Genomic DNA, 23,347 nt, shown 5'->3' with positions numbered 1-23,347 from the left:
GTAATTGAGACACCCATAAAAATATCAATTTTTGACACACTGCTTGGAGCGCTCGCTCCCTCTCTACACCCTCCCGCTAGATTGACATTGACCTTCTCCTCTGCTTTTACATCAACATTTGCTACAAGAGTGTTTTGTATTTATTAGATGATTGATAATCGATGAGCTGATGGAATTGAAGTCACAGTGTAGAAATTATGTATGTTTCACCTTTACGTTTCACAGTAACTATGGTACGTTCAAGGACAGCCGAATAAAGTCTGAAATCTCAACGCTTGATGAAAAAACATCATCAGTTGAAGCATAAAGACATAAACATGTAACATTTTTGGGCTTTGTTTTAAAAATGGTACATGTATGCTGTACATTTGGCCTGTATTGTCACATATTTGTGGGATCCACTGTACAGCATAACATGACTAATCCACAGTGTTTTTGCTGTTGTAGTCTGCATAAGCTGCCCTCCTACTCAGTGTTGTAGATTCTCTATGACACAATTAGAGCTGTAATGAACTTGAACCACTTGGGAAGTCTTTTATAAAAACAAACACACACTTGACCTGCAGGCTCTTGACCTTACCACAAAAGGCTTGTCTTGCTCGGTCCGTAGCGTCGAATCTCACGGTCCAGCAAGAAAGTCTTGGAGGTAACTGAACGATCTTCATACGTTTTGATATGAGGTAATATGGCTGTAGAAGTGAGTTAATAATAGCTGCTTTGTTCCCGTAGGTTGCTTTTCCTGGTTCGTTTCACTGATCTGGTTTGTAAATAATCACAGCGTAGTTGTTGCAGTACACATGAGGCGGCTGTGCGTCTTGCGTCCCTGCATAAAAGAAGCTATGTGTTGTTTTTTTGACAGCAGATTTGTACGGAAGGGGGGCAAGGAGGTTGCAGGGAGGTGAATTTGTCACCCTGTCCGATCTTTTTCCTGTCATTCGTGGATTAAAGTGAAGGGCAAGCATTGAGTGTAATTATGAATTGAGACCCAGGACCGTGTCCTATAGAGAGCCTTGCCTGTGTCCCGAGTGCATTATTATTTAATTACTCCAACCCAAAATCAGACGGAAAAGAAGGCATCATTTGGTCAACCTCCAAACCGAAATAGATGATAATAGGAGAAAAAGACATTGTTAGTCTTTTTAAGGGGGGGGGGTATTTGTTCATCTTTTCACCCTCTAACATTAAACATGCAAGATAAAAATAATAATAAACACATGCCCAACGGGGTTGCAAGGGATGTACGCTAATGGAAAATTACATTGCAGGGCTGCGCTATTCTGCAAAAAAATGTGAATCACAATTTTCCTGCTTAGCACTGAGATTCAGATTCTTTCAGATTTCATAATTAATTAATCCCACAAGATCATGAATGATAGGCAGCGGCCCTCGCCGTCCAGGGCAGTAGAGCCAGCTCACACTGGCTGGCGAGGTTCGCTGGAAGGGAAGAGTGAGGAGGAAGTGTCTGCCATCATGCCAACGACAGCGCAGCGCGAGTCCTTGTCTAAAACGGCAGCATTTGTTTGTGATGCAGCTCATTAAGTTCTTTTCTTTTATTGTCATCATTAGTGTGAATCGAGATTGTGATTTGTGTTCAATTCTTTGGGATTTTTTAGACCGCCAGGTGGAAACACGGCTTTTACACATGCTGTTTTTTAGAACACTGGGAGCTTAATTTCTCTCATTCTCTCTTGTGTCCGCAGCAGGGTGTGTTTGGGGCTCAGTGCTCAGACCCAGCCATGAGCATCATCGGGGCTGAGGACGAGGACTTTGAGAATGATCTGAATGATGTGAGTCGCCCCAGCGGCACCGGAATGCACCATCATGCCAGCCTGGTCTTTGTCATCTTCAGTTTTAACCACACTCCTAATTCTGCCAGGTGGTGGAGGACCAGTGCAAGTGTTTCAGCAGCATTGAGCTTCTGAAGGATCGACCGACCCACCTGCTGGTTTTTATGCAACATGTCATCCTCCAGTTTGACCCTGCTCCACTGGTGAGACCTATTGTCTAATTAAACATTTGCATGGTCCTAGTAAACATATAGTGGGAAAGGCTTATTTTATTATTTCAACTGCAGAGAGGACCGGATGCCTATTAGAGGCATGGTCTTTTCTGGGGGCTACATGTTTACTTTTTAAAAAGCGCATGCATTTTTATCATAGTTATTATATTTCTTGGTATATTTAAAAAAAAAAACATACTAAAGCTTAGTTAAAAATGTACAGTAGGCTACTCTTATTTTTACACACCCATTTGTATACCAATACTAAACATTTAAATGAATGTATTAATGCTTGAAATGAGATACAGTACAATCCATTGAGAGGAAGATTTATATAAAAATAATTACAAATGCTTAGTTAAAATAATATATTGTACAATTAATTAGGGTGGCATTTATTTTATAAACAAACTTTATAATATAAAAAAATGTAAAGTTAAATTTTTGACATAAATAACTCCTACTTCGTGGAAATTCACCAATCTGGAACCAATTAACCGTGATAAATGAGGGATTACTGTAGTATAATTTTTTGGGGGGGAACGCATTTGTAATGCAAACATTTTTATCTGCGCTTAAAATCATCAAGACAATGGTGGAAAGAAGTCAAAATAACTTTTATTGTTTGTTTCAACTGAAAGTGGCACCCAGCATTTAATAAAAGACAAGGTCTCTATGGCAGAATGGAGGCCATGATAAGGGAAATACACCATACCTACTGTATGTGTAGCTTTTGGCTTTTGAGAAGGCATGAAACTGCATTGTAAGTTCCTACTGACATTTGCTGACACAGAAGTGATCCGCCCAAGCACAGTGACACCCTCTTTCCACCTAACACACCACATCCCCTTTCTCAGGGCAGTGTACACTAAGACACCTACATTAGTCAAGAGTACTTCATCATCATGGTTTTTAGTGCTGAGAGGTGGCTTGCTTGTGTTTCCACTATCCCACACAGTTGCTGTTCTGTTTAAATATCCCATCATCGCTATGTGTCTGTCCTCTCTCAGCTGTGTTACCTCCATGCTGACCTCTTGAAGAACCTCAATGCCAAAGAAACCAAGAAACAGTTTGTGGAGTTCTACAACACCTTCATGGACAAAGGGGCAGTAAGTAGAAGAGAAGGACAAAAATGGACAGTACACACAGTCAATAAAAATCAATTCAGAAAATTGTAACCTTGATAGTATAAGCTTATTTCACACAAACATCTCCACTAAAATGCAGCATCGGTTCCGTATATTGCCATAGCTGTGTGCGCTTTCACACAGCGACAATAGCTTTCACCAAACTGAGTTTCGGGTGTTAAGCTTCAAAGCCCTGTCCTGGCATTGTGGAGTTCCCTTCAGCAGTCTCCCACCTCTGTTACAACTCTGATACTACCTCTGAAGGCAGAATGTTGCCAGAACAAATTTGTCTCTCCAAGTCCGGTGCTGTTTCATACAGAACAAAAAGGGTGGGAAAAATCCTGCTTTAGCATTTTGTGTCAAAGAGACTATAGGTCTTCAGTGGCTCAAACTGACAAAAAGTGACAATAAATTGCTATGGGTGTAATCTGCGCCTTTATCCAGATCCTCACCGCAGTCAGCTGTGAGTCAGCTATCCAACTGTTTTGTTTCCTTTTTGGATGGTGGGAAAACCCCTCTTGTTCTTGTTGTTGTTGTTTCTTTTTAAAACTCCATTATTTTCTTGTCAACCTTCACCTGGAGACAACTGTCTTCCTGCCCATAGAAGAACATTTATGATGTTGAAATGACCCCTTGTGGTGATTTGCCGTTACTGCACTGACATTAGCTCCTGTATTTACTTACTGTATTACACACTATTGGCAATTATAATATTATGACTGTATTATCTTTTTCTTACAGATCCTCAGAGTTACACTGCCACCTGTGATGGCCCTTGAACTTGGTAAGTAATTATCCCGGTCATTATTTCTATTATTATAAACATGCACCATGTTTGTGACACACTGTTCTTCTCTTTAGACCGGACCCGCCCGGATATGCTGTCTGAAGACGTCCAAAGACGTTTTGCCTACGAGGTCCAGTTTATGCAGGCCGTTGAAGTGGCCAAACAGCTGGAAGACTTCAGGTGGGAATTGTTCTTTCGTTGAGAAAACTACCGTGCTGTCCTTTCACCATCTTGCACCATCGCCCCTGCACAGGCAGAAGAGGATGATGGGAATGACACCCAACGAGGCTGAGCTGATCGACGTGGAAAACCATTATCCCACCGACCGAATCCCCATGGAGATGAAGGAGAAGTCTGTCGCCGAGAACCTGCTTGACAAAATGTCTGAGACGCAGTGAGTGTTATTGTTTTTGTACTGTACATACTGCACTACTACCATGAGCATCGCTGTGTATAAATGGACATTTCATTAGGTACACATGCACGATATCCAATGTCTTCCGCCAAATCAAACTGTTTCATGGTTGAATATGGCCTATTATTAGTAAAAAAAAAATATATATATATATATATATATATATATATATATATATATATATATATATATATATATATATATATATATATATATATAGCATATTCAAGCTGCTTTTTACAAATTTATTTTTTGCCTAAATTATGCATTTTCAAGGATAAAAATAGCCAAATGAACTAAAATAAAATGCCGTATATGAGATTCAGAAGACGCATTCAAATACATTGCGATAATATGTAGTATTCTGCACTGGTCACCAGGTGTCCGTAATGTTACTATAATGTTCAGTGAGACACACAAGCATCAGACTTGATCGCTGGAACAACAGGCTTTTATTTCAGGTTTGAATTATCTCACTACAGGCACACTAATCACAATTATACATGGGTTACTCTTACTGCTGTAACCCACACAAAGCTAAAACTCAACTCTTAACCCCCGATGTCACTTCCTGTCCCCTCACCACTCAGCTCCCCTAGCCCTAGAACACATTTACAACAGCACATACAAGCATAAGTCTTAATTATGTCATAAATGGCTTATTTTCTGTTATTATCTGTACTATATTGGGTAATACAAGTGTAATGGTAACTACAGGGGTGTTAGTTCATGTCTAGAGGGGCTCTAATAAAGTTAATTGTATTTAGAAGATTAACAGGTTTTAGCAAATAATGTATGCTTTGCTTTCTGATTTATAGTCTCTTGAAGTACACTAATATCTAGCACGACATTGTCCATCACGGCGGCCCATCCTATAGGCATACAAAACGACAATGTCAAAGCAAAGAATTATACCCTTTGCTTGCTGATTTGAAATCATGTCATGCTGACATCTAGCATGACATTATCCATGACGCTAGTCCAACTTATAGAAATAAATGTTGCAAAAAGAACCCCAAAGGCCAAAGAAAAACCATAGAATGTATTCTTCACTCTCTATCTTGTGGTACGCCGACATCTAGCATGACATTGTCCATACTGACGGTCCATCTTATGGGACTAAATATTGCAAAAAGTACACAAAAAGCCAATAAAAAAGCAAAACGTGCCCAGCTGAGGTCTCGTGCAATGTAACGTAAAGTTTTCTTCAATGTGTAGATGTACTTTGGAAAAAAAGACCAAGATAAAACACTCCATTTCAGATGACCAATTTTTTATAAAGACAAGGGAAAAAACCTTCAAAGATAGGTTTCATTTTCCAGTCTTAACAAAACAGATGAAAAGGCCAAAAAAGTCGAGACGTTTTGTTAATCTTGCAATAATCAGTCACATGAGAGGCATTGTGACACGCATTCAGCAGCAGATTTAGACGATTATAAAAGGGCTGAAGTAACCAGCGAGGCCCGAGAAGGAGAAAGTCGGATGCAGTGCCACGCTGGCAAGAAGTCTCTCCATTGGCATCCGGCCAGCTGGCGGAAGGCTGGCTCGCTTGGCGGGGGTCCCGCTGCAGACGAGAGCAGAAATGGGCAGGGAGAAGCGGGGCAGGGGTTGTCAATGCTGGGTATCTACTGGTTCACACACAATTAGAGGGTGATAGTGGCGCATTTAAGTGTTGTTTACCATGCAACTTTATCACTTCATAGCTAAATAAAGGAGTGCACAAATGGCTTCCACCATGACTTCAAGCATGTTGTGAACACCCTGCTAAGTCAGTCATTCAGCTCTTCTTCATCACAAACAAATCCTTGTATCATCAGACAGTCACCTCTTTATTCCCTCACATGTTGGCCCCGCTCACCCCTCCACACCACATCCTGTCAAAGCCGCCGTCTCCTCCTCCCTCCCAGTGATAGAACACCAACGGAGCCGTTTGATTGGATTGTGCAGGGAAATCCCGGGGAAAGCCCTCCCACCCTTTATGTTTATAACAAAACATGAGTGTCGTGTTTCCACAGTCTTGCCTGCATGTTGCATCAGACTCAAAAGTAGTTAAATAGCATTTCCGCTTGCGCTGGCGCATTCTTGACGTCGGATGCCTGCAGAAGACACTTACCAGAGACGGAAACTCTGCCTATCCTAATGCATATTTAATTTTCTGGACAAATTTTCACATTTTTTAAATTTGGTTCAGTTGTACATTTATTAAAAGTGCTGCTTTGGATGCATTTGCACCTTTGTTAATTTTTTTTTCTTTTTTTTTTTTCTTTTTCAGCAAATATTAGAATATGTTCAATAGCTTCTGCTCTGAACAAAATAACACAGCAGTCAGTTTTGAGTTGGATCAGGCCAAGCGTAGTCACTTTAGGTTCCACCGGCCCAAAACACAATTAGCATTAATACTAATCATTCGCACGCAAGAAGGGAAAAATGCTACTTAAAAGGAAGAGGTGAGTGTGGCAATGTTGGGTTTTAATCCGCTTTAATAATCACCTATGCTTCCATTTCAGACCCACTATCGTCTCGGATGAGGAAAAATGGTGAGTTAAATGTGTTTTTTCTTTTATAAACATTTATGAAGAACGTTTCGGGGGTGATTTGCATGCTTTTCTTAAGCTTGGGTGTGGTCACACTGCACAAATTTGGCTCAAGGACACCAAAAAGTCAGCGTTAGTTGCATTGTTGTCTAAATGTTGTGTTCCCATGGACATAAACAAAACGTTGCTTTTGTTCAGACTGTAATCTCTGTGGTGATTTGACAAAAGGAGTGCAGTGTGTGCAAATGTACCTCGAGGATCCTCCTCGTTGCAACTTTTTCTTCTGCTCCTGTCATAATTTTGTCCCCTCCCCCCTTTCAAGCCTCAACCCCTTAGCATTGCACCACCCAGTGAGACAATAGTTTAGATTGTCAGAATGAGCGTATCAAGTCATCAGTCATGTGATCATTTCAAATACCATATTTCATCTACTCTAAGGTTGCGTTTACACTGCGGCTCTAAATGCCCGATTCTGATTGAACACCTCAAACAATCGCCATGTGCACACGCCCAGAATGCACGTTATTCATGTTGCCTTTAAGCATAACTGAAATTAGGAAAGCTGGTCGAAAAAAGAGGTTTTTTATTATTTTGTGGCAGCTGCTGCTCCTCCACTCAAATCTCCTTGCAATTTCCTCTGCCGAATAACCCTGGTCTGCCGAATAACCCTGGTCTATGCACCCCTTATGGGCCAGATTTAGACCATATTTAATGCTCTCACTGTGTATTTGTACTGTATTTACTGCAGGGGATTTTTTTCCTTCACGGTGGGTGTGTCGTTTGGGTAGATGCAATTGCGTACTCATCATACAACCATGTATTCCAATGAAATCAGGCTCACATTGACGGGCGATATTGCATCTGTCCTTTTGACGTAATAGTCCCATTGGCAGAAAAAGGGCTGATTCCGATCTGTAGCTCGTCGTTTCTACAGTATATGTCGTCTTATTTATTTTTTTTACACCCAAATCCGTTACTTAGTGTCACATAATAGAAACTGTGCCCCAATTAATCACCTGATGCGTCATTCCATCTGAATAAATTCTGTAAACACCACACCTCAAGCAGATGCCTCCTCCTGAATAAATGCCTAGTAGATGCCTGGTACTCCATGCAGTCCATAAATAATGTGACTACAAAATGGAGTATATACGTCATTCACTGGTTTAAATGTTGTGTTCTACAGCCAGTCCATCTTCTCGGCGGTGGCCTACTACATGAAGCACCTGGGGGTGAAGACCAGGGCGGTGGACAGTAAGAAGTCCCGTGGAGGCTTCTTCCGCAGACAGCTGGTCAAGGTAGAAGTCTGCATGCAAACTACTCTCTTCTTTGTTTTAGTGCATTTAACGTGACATTATTTCTGTCCTAAGAATAAGAAGGATGAGTCCACCAAGACCAAGCCCAGGGGGGGATTTCCGGGCATCCCCAGCTGGATTGCAGGCACCCGTACGTACGCCACAAACACCTGACTGCCCTCTTTAGGTCAAGCATTAAGTTGTTTGTGACAGTTTGTTGTCCTGCCCTTTCCTGTTACAGCTGAGATCAAACCTAAAATGGAAGCTGAAGGTACTAGTGCCCCCCCCCCCCCCCAAACCCCACCTCCCTCTGCACCTGTGTATAAGAATAGTCAGACCCTACTAATCAATCCAGAAGCATGTCTGCATGTCCCTAATCAGACTACAAGGGATGTGTTGGTTGTTGAGTGATTGTTTGGTTGTAATTTGAGTTGCTCACCCCTCAAACCAAACTAACCCCTCCTCACATGACACCACACTCGCCAGCTCCCTCTCTTTTTTTTTTTTGCTCGTTGGTGTGTTTGCGCTTCATCATGTCGCTCAACCTCCTCTCTAGCGGAGAAAGGCAGTCAGGAGCGTAAAGGTCCCGCACCCTCCCGAGGCTCCTTTGTCGACCCCGTGGCGCCCTCTCTCCCCAGCAGGAAGTCGGGGTCCAGCGGAGGCTCCACCCCCCTGCCGACATTAGAGATCACGGATGGCTCAGGCGGCAACGCCAGCATTAGCAACAGCCCCGAGTCCTTGCACTCTGATGGTAAGCACAAAAGGTCCTTAAAGTTGACAGCATTGCTCACGATCAGGGGACGGAGCTAAAATATCTTGTATGTATTAGCCAAATTTTAGCTGCCAAAGATTTAGCAGTCTTTTCCCTAGAAAAATGAATTGTCTTATATTCGGGGTCCAGAGATATATAAATCCAAACAGGCGGGTCACACCAAATGTTTACTTTCCAATTTCAAGGAGTCTGAGCTTTTCTTCTTGTCACTCACATATACCCGTGACCTGGAGAGATCTTGGAGTAAAAATGATTGTCTTATATAACATTCCAGGTTTTTCTAGCAACCGTTTAGAGCCACCAATCTTATCCGACCGGGGCGACGTGTCCCCAGTTGGTCTTGGAGGCTCGCTGGCCACCGGGGAACCCTTCTCGACCAGTGACGTCCTCGCAGAGGAGACCCTGGAGAAAGACAGGTAAGAGAAGATTAGAATAAATGAGAATGTATAATTGCAATGTATTGTAGTGTTTCAACAGCATTTTAATGAATTTATGATTAGGAATAATGTGTGTGGTCCTTAGCCCTGGGGGGGGGGGCCTGGTAAAACTCCTCACCCCAGCTGTCTGTCCCTGCTGTGTGCTAGCTTTTTGTCATGCTGCCCGTCGCTCGCTAGCAAACAAAGGCCGGAAATACCCCAAGAAAAACGACATCCAGCCTTCTCTCTTTCCTTCACACCTTTTTTTCCATTTATTGGAGGCTTTTGTCCCACTTGTGTGTTTGCTGTCCTGACGCTCCTCATGTTTGAAGCAGAGCTTCACTGCAGTTTATCTTGCCTGTTTGTGCAACTTGTTTCATACACAATCATACTGCACTGTGTGTGCAAGGGGTTGACGTGTTCTTAGCAGCCTGATTATTGATGAGCTGGTTACTGATTTTCTACCACATACCGGCATCAGCTGAGCATACTTGGAGTTTGTCGTTCCTTGTCAAAGAGGCTAATGTTAAGTGTTGCTCTTGTATACAGTGGAACCTCTAAAGTTCAATGAAATTGTAAAACAAGTCAATGAAGAAAATTGACAAATACTAAATTTCCTCACCTCCTGAAATGCACACACCCATGTATTTCGCTATTTAAAATGATGACACTACCATGTATATCTATGTGACTACAAACACAAGAATCTAAATAACATACAAATTTGCACATCACACATTGCAGTACAGCCCTTGGCAAAGTCACTGTTAGTTTTTTAGTGACACTCCTGTGTATTGTTTAGCATACTCTTGTGTATAATTGTTAAAATGTTTATTTGTATATATTTTATATACAATATATACACATCTAATATTTTTCTTACATTAATATTTTTCCATTTTATTTTATTTTTGATTGTTCTTCTGTGTTTTTTTGTATTTTATTATTATTTTATTCTTCTTTGCATTTAACTGAGCCACTAACCTCATTCGCAGTAAAAGTCAATTGTACAACAATAATAAAAGGGAAAAAATCTATCTTAGTCATCCCTCGCCACTTCACGGTTCGAATTTAGCAGCTTCACTCGCTCACGTTTTTTCAAAAATATATTAATGAATAAATCATGCTGTTTTGTTGTTGAATATGGCCTATTATTACTCGTCATAAATATGCATATTTAAGCAAATTTTACATATTTCTGCCTAAAGTAAGCATTTTTCAAGCATAAAAATTATTAAATGAACTAAAATACTTTTAGAAGGCATTCAGAAGAGGCATTCAAAGACGCTGTGAATGATATGCAGTATTCTACACTGGTGTCAGTAATGTTTCTGTAATGTTCGGTGGGACACAACACCAGACGTGACTGCTGGAACAACAGGTTTTTAGTGCATGTGTGAATTATCTCACTACAATAATTCCTAATCAAATTCCTAGTAAAGATAGTTGTACTGTACTCTTACGACGAGGGATGAGAACGAGTATCCGGCTCATAATGTTAAAAAATGTATTTAGAAGGTCGTAAACGGGTTTTCTATGCTCCAACTACAAAAATATTTTCAATTTATAAATAAGGAATCAAACTTTGTGGAAATGCACTTATCACAGTCCTGTCTGGAACCAATTAATCGCGATGAATGAGGGATTATTGTACAGTGAAAAGAAAACCGGCATTTAGTCTTCAGTACTTTTTCTATTTCCATGATTTTCTATGGGAAAAATTAAATCTAAATCCGAAATAATCAACTTTAGAGGCTCCACTGTACATTTTTTGCAATAAAAAGTTAGTTTATTAAGGTTGTGTTTTAAATGTGTTCTTGCTGCTCGTGTTTTGTGCATCAATGGCGTGTGCAGTTCCATGTTCGGCCGTGTTTACGCTAGAGCTGTCGAGTGCAACCTGTCGGAAGTGTGCCTCGCAGCTGAGATTGTGTAATGTGGTGTTCCCGTGTTTCCACAGACGGAAGACAAGGTGGGTCTTGGCGCCTTGGCTGAGTCGTGGACATGCTGCAGGCACACAACACATGCGCACACATGCACACGCACACACACACACACACACACATACAGTCTTTGAGTAACACAACCACGAGCTAAGTATTGTTTCCCTGGAATATTGTTAGTGGATGTTTATTGATGAGTACACAAACTACACTCTTGTCTAACAAGTATGCATGCCTATTATTTCTGTCATTTCTCTTCTTCTTCTGTAATTCTCAATTCAAATGAATGACTTTCCTTCCTTTCTTGAATTTCTTTTACGCACTTTTTCCATGTTCTTCCTCTTACCGTCTCGTCCATTTTTCCGTTCTGTCCACCTGCGTCCCTTGCACCCACAGTAAGAAGGTAACGCGTAGCGAGAGCGCTCGCATGGATCGACACCCCTCTCGCCGTCGCGGTTCATCCCGGGCCAAACAGTCCCGCTCTCGTAGTGACGTTGACCTGCAGCTGCCTTCCACCATGTCAACCATAGCGGCGGCGCTCAACCCACATTCGTAAGATGCACAGCAGGGGCAGACATGAGGCCGAAGGTCTACCAAAAAGGTGTAGAGGCGGTTGAAGATCGTTTATTTACCACGCCTGCTTTTCTTGTTGCCTCAGCAATGAAGGACCCGTTCAAGTTCCAGAGGGCTCCGGCTCCTCCCCTGCCAGCCCCGCCCCTCAGCCCGAGGAGATGGAGCCGCGCCTCTTGGAGTTTGAGCAGGACCCGCCCAACTGGAGGGAGCTGGCCTCCCAGGAAGCTCTGTCCAGCCTCAGCAAGAAGGAGACGAAGAGGCAGGAGGTCATCAACGGTGAGGAGGATGGCAAATGTATTATTTATTTGTGTTAACTAAGCTTATTTCTTCTTCTTTTTCCACCCCTCAGAGTTGTTTGCCACAGAGCATGCCCACGTGCGCATGCTAAGTGTCCTTCAGATGATCTTCTCTAAGCCTTTAGAGAGGGAGGAGCTGCTGACCGCCACAGAGCTGGCTGCCATCTTCCCCAACCTGGATGAGATCATTGAAATGCACTGTGAGTGTGTCTCAAGTCACAAACATGCAATTTCTTTGAACATATCAATAAATCTTATTTTTGTCTTTTGTGTAGATCACTTCTACGAGAACCTGAAGAAACTGCGTCTGGAGGACAACTTTATCGTCAAGTCCATCAGCACCACAGTACTCAACAGAGTGAGCCATTACAGTCTTTCTTCTTTGCTGCTCTTTCGTCAACCTCGATTTTTTTAAATGTTTACATTTTTTTTTGTCAGTTATACATGTATTTATTTGGTCCCTCATACTAAAGTTTAAAATTTAACATTTAAAATGTTTTACAGTACTCAACAGAATAAAGTGGCGTTTACACTTGCACGCATTTTGCCTCCACATTATCCCATGGCAATGCGTGTCATTTATTTTTTTAATTTATGCAAAGCCAGAAAAGTGTGAAGACTAGTTTGCACACTGTTTGGGTTCTGTTTACACGTAAATTATGCACTTGGCACGCAATTCGTGACCAAAAATGGTGCCCATTGGCACAAAATTACCACACTCCTGCATGACTTATTTACACCTTGTCAAGTACTGCTGACGTCTAGTGCACAACAATAGTACGTGCGACGCGCATTGTTCCGGCATGGGTAGGCATTGTCACCACCATTTCCCGCATTCGTGAAGCTGTCCTGGCATTATTTGGTCTCGTTGGGTCCCGCATGGCAAGGGACCTACAAGATACTGCACTCCAGAGAAGAAGCTCATGCAAAAAAGAAAGGTAGGGTTATATTTTCTCGCAGCTGCAGAAATTGTGCAAAAAGCAGGAAGGAGGCAATAAACTAGAAAAAAAAAAGGCGCACGGACAGTGTGGGAGCGGGAATTGCTGACTAAAAGACATTGCTTTGGGTACTATGATCACTTATGAACAGAAAATTACAAGGAAGATCCAAGAGGCTACAGAAATTACTTGAGAATTCCCCCCGTCTTGCTCCAAAAGGTGGTGAAAAAGGTACCCATTCAAGACACGCAAAGGCACGCTTTGATACGCACTGCCTGCATTGTTTGCACATAGGTTGCAGTGCACGTTCACGTTGCATTGACAACAAGTTCACGGAAGTTATGTGTGGATTTTGAAAATTAAAACATTTTGGCCCCACACAGTTTACACATCCTTCACTCCTGTTTACGACCAATTTACTCATTGTCACTGCGGGGACAAAATGGCGTGCTAGTGTAAACGAGGCATAAGCCATCACCTCTTTTCGTCAATCTTTGTTACTCTGCTCTTTTCACATTATTTTATGTCGTTTATGTGTTTATTTTGTCTCTCATATGAAGAAATAGTGTTATATAGTTGTATTTTTGTGAATTTTAATGACATTCAAATTATTGCTCAATTCAACACTGGCATGGAAGCAGACGTTATGCTAGAATTAATAGTAAAAAAAAAAAAAAAAGACAAAATATTAATTAATTAATAATATAAAAATAATAAATATGAATTAATTCATTCATTAATCCATTAATGTAGTATAATGCCCATCCTTGGTATGGTATGGTATAATGAACTATTGGAGGATGCCCGGTTCTACACATGGTTGCTGTCTACAACCACACATTTCTAGCCATTAGTTATAAGATGACTCTTGTTTGTTTGTTTACTTGTGTGTTGCAGTTTGAGGGCACGGAAGGCGAGTGGTTCCAGAAACTGACGGCCCGCTTCTGCAGTCACCAGTCGTGGGCTCTGGACCAGATCAAGAGCCGACAGAAGAAAGAGCCCCGCTTTAACTCTTTCATCCAGGTACCACGCACACATAACGAGGTGACAGAAGAAGTAGTCGCAAGTTCCTAAACACGCTTTCATGGCAGGAGGCGGAGAGCAAGCCTCAGTGCCGGAGGCTTCAACTGAAGGACATCATTCCCTTTGAGATGCAGAGGCTCACAAAGTATCCACTGCTGCTGGAGAACATTGCTAAAAACACAGGTGTGTGTCCCCACTCTACTTTGTCAACTCGATTTGGGAGGGCCTTGGGTTTGTGAAACTTCCAAATGACACACAACCACAATCTTGGCATTACTATTAAAGATTTCTTATTGTTCTGCACCACAGAGGATCCAAATGAGAAGGAGCGAATCCATCAGAGTGCAGAATGCTGCAGAAAGATCCTCAACCATGTCAACGAGGAGGTCAAAGTGATGGAGAACCTCCTGGTGAGAAATTCTAATTTCTCAACATGATACAGTATGCTTTGGTGTGTACCCCGCCACTCGCCCGAAGTCAGCTGGGATAGGGTACTTTTTAGTGTTATTTAAGGAAAAACTTCTACTTCTTTTTTCTCTTTGTGCAGATTCTGAAGGACTACCAGCGTAGACTAGACACATCAGGACTCAAGCCCAGTAATGAGCTTTACACTGAATATAAGGTAGTGCTGTTACGCTAACACACAAAGAAATCATCTCTTCCTCATTCTAGTTATTGTTATTGTTCTTAGAAGAGATGTCTAATTCATTATCCTCCATCTGCCTTTGCTAGAACATCGACCTGACACAGAAGAAGATGCTGTATGAAGGTCCTCTGACTTGGAAGGTTACCAAGGAGAAGGCTTTTGGTAAATGCACACATTGCAGATAGTACTAGCTGAGGTGTTTTAATGCAGCAGTCAAAAGTAGGACACAGACAGTTAGGGGGATTATGGACAAAATATGGATTTGTGGATTGATTTCTATGAAAAGCTTGGTGCTCCTCATTTTGTTGCAAGTACAGGAATCCCTTCAAACCGCCAGAATCATAATGGGAGTAGCTGTGTGTTTGTCATTCTCCATAAACCAGGAAGTAGCCTGCCAGCTAACAAGCAGATGGACAATCAAGCACAAATACAACGATCCACAATATTTTTGTCCCTTTTGTTAACAGTTCGGCCTTGGCGGAGGTCTCTACTATGAGAATCTAATTATACATGCCGGTTTGGTCATTATACCCTCCCAAAAACAACACTTCCAAGGGTGGCTTAAGACTTTAGCATGTCATGTCTCATGTCACATTTTACTGTGTCCAGACAAAAATGCCCTATAGTGCTGTTCTCATAGTTGTAGTATTCACTGTGTTTTGTCACGTTGCTGTGTCCTATCCAGAGGTCCAGTGTGTCCTGCTGGGAGACCTGCTGGTTCTCCTGCAGAGGCAGGATGACAAGATGGTCCTCAAGTGTCAGAGCAAGAGCAACATCGCGGTACAGGAGGGCAAGCAGATGCTGAGTCCCATCATCAAGCTGGACTCTGTTTTCCTACGCGAGGTGGCCACAGGTTAGCAACACACACACACACAGCATCACGGTGTGGCATCCAAATCTCGCTCTCATGTACGTTACTTTCCAGATCGAAAGGCCTTTTACGTGATATTCACCTGGGACAGCGGCGCTCAGATCTATGAGCTTGTCGCTCAGTCTGTTGGCGAGAGGAAATTGTGAGTGTGTGAAACAATTTCTCCCATAGGAAATAATGGAGATAGAACTAATCGGTTCCGGGGTCAAACTGTCACCCCCAGAAAACATTTTGTTGACTGTGCAGATAAATTTTATAGTAGTATTTTAACAAGAAGACATACCCCCGGCCCTCCCAATTTTCAGGAATAAAAAAATTTGATAAAATAACAATGAGCTGTGAGCCGCAAATGGCCCCCCTGGCCGCACTTGGAATTTGAAATGTACATTGTGGATTCTCCCAATTTTGTAAAACGAACATGCCCTTTATTGTCCGTGCACTCTTTTGCAGAAATGTGAGCTGACTTTAATGGTGGCCGTTAACCTTTACACACACTTTACGGAGAAGTAAACTTTATTCTGTATTTACAGTAAGCATGGAAAAAAATGCAACATTAAAATATGTCGAATAAGCTAGGAAATAAGTTGGCATCGAAAAGAAAGTCAGAGCCCATGCACGAGCATGTGAGCCGCCGTCTTCGTGTGCCCTCACTTTGCCATCAGAACAATCTATTAGGCCAAAACAAGTAACAGTCACATAAGTGTAACAATAAGTTAACCACCACAATTAGTGAAACAATAAAACAGTTATCTTTCATGTAAATATAAGGTGAGGCTTTATTTTGTTATAAGTGTAAAAAGAAGTTAACCATAGATATTAAAACCTAAGTAAAACACGCGCACAACTGAGTCACTCTCAGTCTTAAGTTTAATGCGAAGGTGAGTAGCAACACGTCTTATTTTTTTTTAACATGCTTAACTGTCATACAAGCGTAAAAGGAAATGAACCACAAATATTTAACTAGTAAAACAAAAAAACACAAAGCTCAGTCACACTCAGTGATAATGACTGCCCCCCCCCCAATCTTATTGCGTAAACAGGTGTCAAAAGAAGTTAACCACTCTCAATAACACATCTTGAAAATAGTAAAACTCTTTCTAAAAGAACACTGTATGTGTGTGTGTGTGTGTGTGTGTGTGCGTGCGCGTGTGTCTTTTTAACAGGTGGACTAATGTGATCAAGTCGGCAGTGGATGATCTGAAGAAGAGTGGAGCGCCCATGAGGCTGACGCTGCCTCCTGGAAGCGGAGGGGCTCCATTCAGTCACTCAGGGTAACTGTGTCTGTGTCTGTGTCTGTGTGTGTGTGTGTGTGTGTGTGTGTGTGTGTGTGTGTGTGTGTGTGTGTGTGTGCGTGCGTGCGTGCGTGCGTGCGTGCGTGCGTGCGTGCGTGTATGTCGATCCATCAGTCATCTGAAAGTGGCCCCTTCTCTCTCTTGTCAGGCTGACAGCTCCCCTGAGCCCCACAGAGAACGGAGGTTTGAAAAATAGCGGCGGTGAGACAGCGTTTTATCAGCTTGACACTCCACTGACAGTCCGCATTGTTGTAGTTTTTTGTTTTGGTTCGATCCTCCCATCTTTTGCGCCTGCAGATCGAGATAAGGACAGCTTGACAGATGAGAAATCGTCCGATCCGAGGCACTCACTGATCGACTTCCTGTCGGACAAAGGCTTTGACTTGCTGGGCCACTCCAACAGCGATCAGGAGAAGGTGGCTGGCAACGCTCTGGATGAAGGTGAAACATCTTCTTCCTTGTGCTAGTTTGTTTTCTTTAACATCATTACTGAACGCATCTCATCTGTTAGTCACGGTGCTGAAAAGGCTGCTGGTCGGGAGCATCAGTCTGTCGGAGGACTCTCAGCCAGATGATGAGAACGGAGATGAGCCCAGTCTAGAAATGGATAGCTGTCAATCAACAGGTATTTGCTTTATTTCAGAATGATGTGAGTTTTATTTAGTGGTAGGCAACCTTTTTCTAATCAGGTGTGGCCATTTCAGTTTTTGGAAAGTCCTCTGAACTTAATGTATTCAAAATATGATCAATGTAGTCACACTGTGCTTCACTCAAATGTTTTTACATACTATATGTTGTACAGTATATGTGTACTGTACTATATTATTTTATTGTTATTAACACAATTTGCCTGAATTTTTTCCCTGATTGTGTGTCTTTCTGGTTATTCCCATCATATAAAGGCCACAATGAAGACAAATGAATACTTAAATTATGATTACTTAATTACTTGAGCACTTTCCAAGGTTTCTGGCTTATTCCAAATTAAATATTACAACACTGTCCTCATATTTTTGTTAAAAAGAGTGACATTTTGTGGAGATTTGTTTTTAAGTAAATGCATGAGAAATATGATTTAGAGGAAAAATACCCCCCTAAATAAAATTAGATTTTTGTATTACTGTAAAATCTTGCTCATTTTGTATAAATATAAATACACACGCACACACTTCTGTATGTGACCACAAGCGGCAAAAACTACTGTACATGCAACAATTTTTTGTAACATTAGATATTGTGCTATTTTGGCTTTAATTACATAATAGTTTGACTTTATTGAGGTATTTTTATGACTTTACTTCGTTTATAGTGGTTAATTGGTTCCAGACCGGACCACGATAAATGGGTTTCCGTGATATAGGATTCAATGTTAATAAATTGAATATTTTCTTAGAGCATAGAAAACTTGTTTATGACTCTCTAAATATGGTTTTTAACATTATTAGAGCCCTGTAGACATGAAATAACAAGCCTAGAGTCACCTTTACACTCTATTTTTACAACACATAGCTCAACTCTTATGCTGCAGGGACTCGAGACGGCCGCTAGCGAGCTAACCAGTTAACCTCGAATTAATTTTTTCTAAACTTAAGAAGCCAAAAACTTACCACCTCCACACGGAATGGGTGGAGAAGTTTTTTCACTCTGTCATGTCGAACATGCCATGGCTGACTTCATGCAGTGTTAAGGTAATGTAACGTCTTAATGTTTTGTGTCATTACTGCCACCCAGTGACCAGAATACTGCATATCACCAGCATTTCAATATGTTCTGACTTATAAATAGACCATAGTCTACCATGAAAAACCTCAATATAGCGATGGAGTGATAATCGAACCACGATATAGCGAGGGGCGGCTATATTCTCGTTAGATTATATTTGTTCTAGGCTGGCAGTTATTGTTAATAATTGGCTGGCAGAGTTATTGATATCAGGGGATTTGAAAGTGCGAGGCAAGCATTCTTTTGGGAGGCGCTAGAAGACTTTAGGGGAGGCACAGCAGCAGCTTGAGAAAAGTAAAGAAAAACAGTTGTGTTTAAACACAAAATTAATAGATTTTATTTAGTGAGATGCTACAAAAAATCAGATTTTTACTACACAACTAGTGTGAGTGCGACCTAGAATGGGTTTCTAGTACTGGTCAGAATCAAGCTAATGGACTGTTCCTGTCCACAGAAGAAGGTCAGATCACAGAGCAAGGCCTGGAGGAAGAGAAGGAAGGCGGCGGAGTGAAGGCAGACGAGGACAGTCTGACCTCAGAGAGCGCCCGGCTGGTGCTGTCCCACGAGAGGATGGCGGAAGTGTGTCGGAGGCTCCTCAGTCTGGAGGAGCAAATAAAGAGACTCCAGGTAGGGTCAGGTGACCGTTTAGGATTTCTGACTGGAGATATCTTAAGTAAGGAGCAGGCTTTGGACACATAACAGCAGAAAAACATTTAACACACACGCACTACTGTTATTACTGCTGAAGATTGCCTTGTGAAATTGTCTGAAAATGGCTATTATGTCAGCGTCTGGCCATGGGATGTCAAGAAAAGTGTCAAGGGGAGACAAAGAGGATATAAGAGGGTGCGTCATGTCTGTGTGTGTGTGTGTGTGTTGTAGCCTTTCAAGGTACTATTGATGTGTTGCAGACCGTAGAAGAGGAACACCACAGGCTGCAGGAGGCCCTGTCCAAGTTCTCGCTGGAAGGCGGCAACTTTGCCTGAGACGCCATCATGCCACCTGCTGGCCACTTGGTAAGGGCAAGCAGTCAGATAGAATATTTCATAACATGTCGGCCACTTCAGATCAATTGTAGGGGTTTTTTGGGGTTTTTTTTTTTACCTTTTCTTTATCAAAAAAAACCCAACCTACATCTCAGCTTTGTGTTATACATGACAGGCAAATAGTTACTATTAGTGTTATAGCTTGCTAACATTTATTCTTTTTTTTTCTCAGTGTGGCCCTTATCCCCCTTTGCTGGTTGTGCTTAATTAATCATGACCTTTAAGATAATCAGAACAATCTTTAATTATGATCCTGGCCTTCTTTAATTAATTGTAGCCTTTATAATATTCAAAATATTCTTTTAATAATTTATAATTATAAAAATAATGTTTGTCTTTATTAAGTAGAACATTTCTTTTTTTAATTAAGAAAAATGCTGATTTGGGCTGTGTTAAATTAATTTTTTCTTAAATTTTATTCTAAAATGTAATTAATGTCTTGATGAATAATAATAGTAAGGATGAATAACTGGAAGAAAAAAAATCCCAAGTGATCATGAAATGTATACTAATAAGTAGGGGTGCCGCAAGACACTCCTACTGAGGTCCATAGTTTTGTGCGACTTTTTTTCAGAAAGTTCCAACATGTAGGGCCTCAGAGATGTCCCAATTTAGTATTTCCGCTGTTTTACTTTTTAGAGGAGTGTGAGAACACATTAAAACATTTTCTAGGTGGTGTTGGAGCAAAGTTGGGTAGCACTAACTTCTAGAAGCATTTTGATTACTATTATTGACATCATTATTATTATTATTGACATTTCACTTTACAGTCTTTTCCTGTTCTCTGATTTAAACTTTTAAAGGTGCTGGTTTGGAGTGCTTTCCAGGAACTTCCTCAAGCTCACCCGTCAAAAGAACACGCTGTAGAGGAAAATCGTTTTTGCGGCCAGTGCAGTGGTTCACTGATGGAACGTGGGATGCGCGTGTGTGTGTGTGTGTGTGCGCGTGTGTTTGTGTGTGTGTGCGCGTATGCTTGTTAGAGAAAGGATTACAAAGAAGAAAAAAAGCGAGTGGGATGTTGTTTTTTCTTGCAGAGAGGTGCCAAAAAAAAGCAATACTCTGCAAGACATGCTGCCTTCATAAGATGTAGTTGTTGTAAGACACATGTGCACAACATTATTGCCAAAAAGTACATGAAAAGTTTGCCTTGGGAAGCCAATGTAAAACTATTAACTTCCTGCTGTTATTTCTATGCCAAAGTACAACAGAAATGCACTTTTTTTTGTTGTTAAAACACACACTTTTACTCTATTCTTCAATAGTTTTTGAGGGCTACCGTGCATATGTGTGTTACAAGGTTTTTTTTAATTATTGTAATAATGAGATCACTTGGAAAACATTTATAAATAGTTGCAGAAAAAAGCTGTTAATAATGGAGACTTATTGTTTGTATTTACTGTTATTTATTCCTATTTTTGGGTTACCCCCCACCCCCCTCCAGTATAGCGGCCTCCTGGAACACTGGGCCCCCAATGAGAGATGAAGGCTAACATAGAACGTGACGCGAGCGACTGAGCAGCAGCAGAGATGATTGTGGTGAGATTTAGATTGTTAGAATAAATGTGGAACATGTGAGAGTAGGTGATTACCAAATAAGGACAAACTCAAAAGACATACAGATACACTGGAGGGGACCCAGTGCTGCGCTAGTTGACATGGGTGATAAGATCATCTTAAAAGTGGCCTTAGAAACAGTTCACTAGTCCTTTATTTTTACACAGCAAATGCATGTATGACAATATAATCTCTTAAACCATGGCCGTGCATGCAGGACCAAAACCTCATTAATTAAGCTTTGTTATTATTATTGTTTTTATTGTTGTTATTGTTAGATACGCCGTGCCTGCTCCTTCCTCCTCTGCAAACTACAACTACAAAATGGCCAAATTCGGGATGAGTACTTGACTGGTCTAAACAATACCGATATTAGTTGATTAATTGAGTGTTCATTTTTCTCTGAATGTTCAGAACTCCCGCTTCCACGTCTGTGTCATTTAGGAGCAAACCCCACGTTCTGTTTTTCCGCAGCCAGCCAACTTTTGAGACTGAATCAACAGCGCCTCCGCTGGTTGGAGCCACGTGGTGCACTCCCTGGCGCCAATACACAAGTAATCACACACTTCATGATTATTATGCCCAGTAAAAGTAGTAAAAACAACAAAAAAGCAAAATCACCATGCTTGTTTTGATTAAATGAACTTATTTTAGTGGTATACCAACAATAAGTCCCTTCTAGACTATCAGTAGTCATCAGTATGAAATGAGTACATTTTTGGTGCCACTATTTGTGGCGGCCGCTTTGGGTGGTGGTCAAAATGCGTTGTAATAAATGCTAGCATACATGTAATACAGATATCCTCAAAGTTTTATCATCAATAGACAAGTGATCAGTGACTTTCGGACAATTACACGGGCTGCCAAGTAACGCCCCTGTCGATTTTGCTTGAAGGCGGCCATGTTTTTCAACCAATCTTGCTCAAATTTTACACACACACACGTGTCCAGTGTTCCAAATTTCGTGGCGATTCGTCTCAACACCCTAACGTTACAGTAGGTGTTTTATAGACATCATTCAAGTCAATCCCACTTAGTGTGCCACCATGTGGCGCCGTTGTCTGAAAAATAGATAAGACAGTAGGGGCTTTGACAAACGGTCACCCTTTTTGTGTGCTGCGGTCCAGGAGTGGAAAACAATCACAGGCTACTAGCGGCTGTTTGAAGTCAATTATTACTGCAGCAAAAATATTTCCTAAAAAGATACCACAAGTAAGACAGAAATGTAGCTTTGCTCATCTTTGGTAGAGAGCGTTTTCTTTGGTTGTACACATATTATGTTAAACGAGTTGTAATAAAAGTGGACTTGCGTGGTTTTCATGCCTTTCATTTGGTTTACTACCAGTCAAAGGTTCAGACCCGTGAAATAACATGAGAAAGTGCGCCTAAGCTTTTGATCGCTACTACACTTTGCCGAAATGGAACTTTTTGTCATTGTTTTTCCCAAAAAAAACAAATATGTCCAGTGCTTTGAGGTGATACGGGGAGAGAGACTGAGCAAGACTGAATTTTACAAACAAGCTTTGGGAGTTCAAGTGCAAAAAACTCTGAATGCTGTTCAGCTTTATGATCAGAACATATGCAATACATTTAAAGAAGATGATCTCGATCCAAGAAAAGTATTAGAGGTCCTACTCCGTCTCTCTGGTCCAGTTGTATCCATGATGCAAATGTACAGAACACGTGATCAGACTGGTGCCTTGCTTTGCTCTGTGAAGCTGTTTTCTTCACAGTTAAACATTCTATAGGGGGCCGTCTGGTTGATGAAAAAACAAGATATGCCTTCTAATGTAACACACAATGACTTCCAAGTGGCTTACATTAGAATTTAGTCAGCGGCTTCCTTGTATTCTATTTCAAAAAGAGACACCGCTCCTTGTCCTATAGGCTTTCTGTAGCTATCTACTAGCAAATGAATATGCAAGCAAGAAATATAATGTGTATTTTGGGTTGTGATTTTACTGAGGCTGATCAATGATGTGTACTTAAGGGAAAAAAAATGTGGTACGTTGTGTGTGTGTGTGTGTGTGTGGGTGTGTGTGTGTGTGTGTGTGTGTGTTTTTAGCTCTTTTTTTAAAAATAAATTGGGGAAATAAGTACA

General features: G+C 41.3%; 1 protein-coding gene across 7 annotated transcripts in view; it reads left to right on the top strand.

Moving 5' to 3' along the window:
* arhgef1b (Rho guanine nucleotide exchange factor (GEF) 1b) overlaps nucleotides 1-23,323 on the top strand; it is a 44,853-nt gene extending 21,530 nt beyond the window's left edge. The window contains exons 2-32 of one of the 7 annotated variants that reach the window (XM_054780812.1): nucleotides 1,701-1,787; nucleotides 1,877-1,990; nucleotides 3,010-3,108; nucleotides 3,868-3,910; nucleotides 3,988-4,093; nucleotides 4,167-4,307; nucleotides 6,836-6,865; nucleotides 8,049-8,160; nucleotides 8,233-8,308; nucleotides 8,399-8,428; nucleotides 8,714-8,908; nucleotides 9,204-9,345; nucleotides 11,303-11,314; nucleotides 11,682-11,837; nucleotides 11,944-12,134; nucleotides 12,208-12,354; nucleotides 12,430-12,512; nucleotides 13,990-14,115; nucleotides 14,184-14,298; nucleotides 14,425-14,525; nucleotides 14,663-14,737; nucleotides 14,848-14,923; nucleotides 15,447-15,614; nucleotides 15,687-15,774; nucleotides 16,796-16,903; nucleotides 17,073-17,125; nucleotides 17,222-17,365; nucleotides 17,436-17,549; nucleotides 19,104-19,273; nucleotides 19,558-19,662; nucleotides 20,496-23,323. In XM_054780812.1, the coding sequence (XP_054636787.1) occupies nucleotides 1,737-1,787; nucleotides 1,877-1,990; nucleotides 3,010-3,108; nucleotides 3,868-3,910; nucleotides 3,988-4,093; nucleotides 4,167-4,307; nucleotides 6,836-6,865; nucleotides 8,049-8,160; nucleotides 8,233-8,308; nucleotides 8,399-8,428; nucleotides 8,714-8,908; nucleotides 9,204-9,345; nucleotides 11,303-11,314; nucleotides 11,682-11,837; nucleotides 11,944-12,134; nucleotides 12,208-12,354; nucleotides 12,430-12,512; nucleotides 13,990-14,115; nucleotides 14,184-14,298; nucleotides 14,425-14,525; nucleotides 14,663-14,737; nucleotides 14,848-14,923; nucleotides 15,447-15,614; nucleotides 15,687-15,774; nucleotides 16,796-16,903; nucleotides 17,073-17,125; nucleotides 17,222-17,365; nucleotides 17,436-17,549; nucleotides 19,104-19,273; nucleotides 19,558-19,632 (3,141 nt within the window). In that variant the 5' untranslated portion in view covers nucleotides 1,701-1,736 and the 3' untranslated portion in view covers nucleotides 19,633-19,662; nucleotides 20,496-23,323. Of the gene's footprint in view, nucleotides 1-1,700; nucleotides 1,788-1,876; nucleotides 1,991-3,009; nucleotides 3,109-3,867; nucleotides 3,911-3,987; nucleotides 4,094-4,166; nucleotides 4,308-6,373; nucleotides 6,776-6,835; nucleotides 6,866-8,048; nucleotides 8,161-8,232; nucleotides 8,309-8,398; nucleotides 8,429-8,713; nucleotides 8,909-9,203; nucleotides 9,346-11,302; nucleotides 11,315-11,681; nucleotides 11,838-11,943; nucleotides 12,135-12,207; nucleotides 12,355-12,429; nucleotides 12,513-13,989; nucleotides 14,116-14,183; nucleotides 14,299-14,424; nucleotides 14,526-14,662; nucleotides 14,738-14,847; nucleotides 14,924-15,446; nucleotides 15,615-15,686; nucleotides 15,775-16,795; nucleotides 16,904-17,072; nucleotides 17,126-17,221; nucleotides 17,366-17,435; nucleotides 17,550-19,100; nucleotides 19,274-19,557; nucleotides 19,663-20,495 lie in introns of those variants that run through there. The other 6 variants (XM_054780810.1, XM_054780811.1, XM_054780809.1 and 3 more) reach the window with 6 other exon arrangements.
* The last annotated feature ends 24 nt before the right edge of the window (nucleotides 23,324-23,347 follow it).

The sequence above is a fragment of the Dunckerocampus dactyliophorus genome, chromosome 7 (assembly GCF_027744805.1).
Source record: "Dunckerocampus dactyliophorus isolate RoL2022-P2 chromosome 7, RoL_Ddac_1.1, whole genome shotgun sequence".
Taxonomy (NCBI): Eukaryota; Metazoa; Chordata; class Actinopteri; order Syngnathiformes; family Syngnathidae; genus Dunckerocampus; species Dunckerocampus dactyliophorus.
The sequence above is the reverse complement of the archived record's forward strand: the minus strand, read 5'-3'. Positions and strand labels throughout refer to the sequence as shown.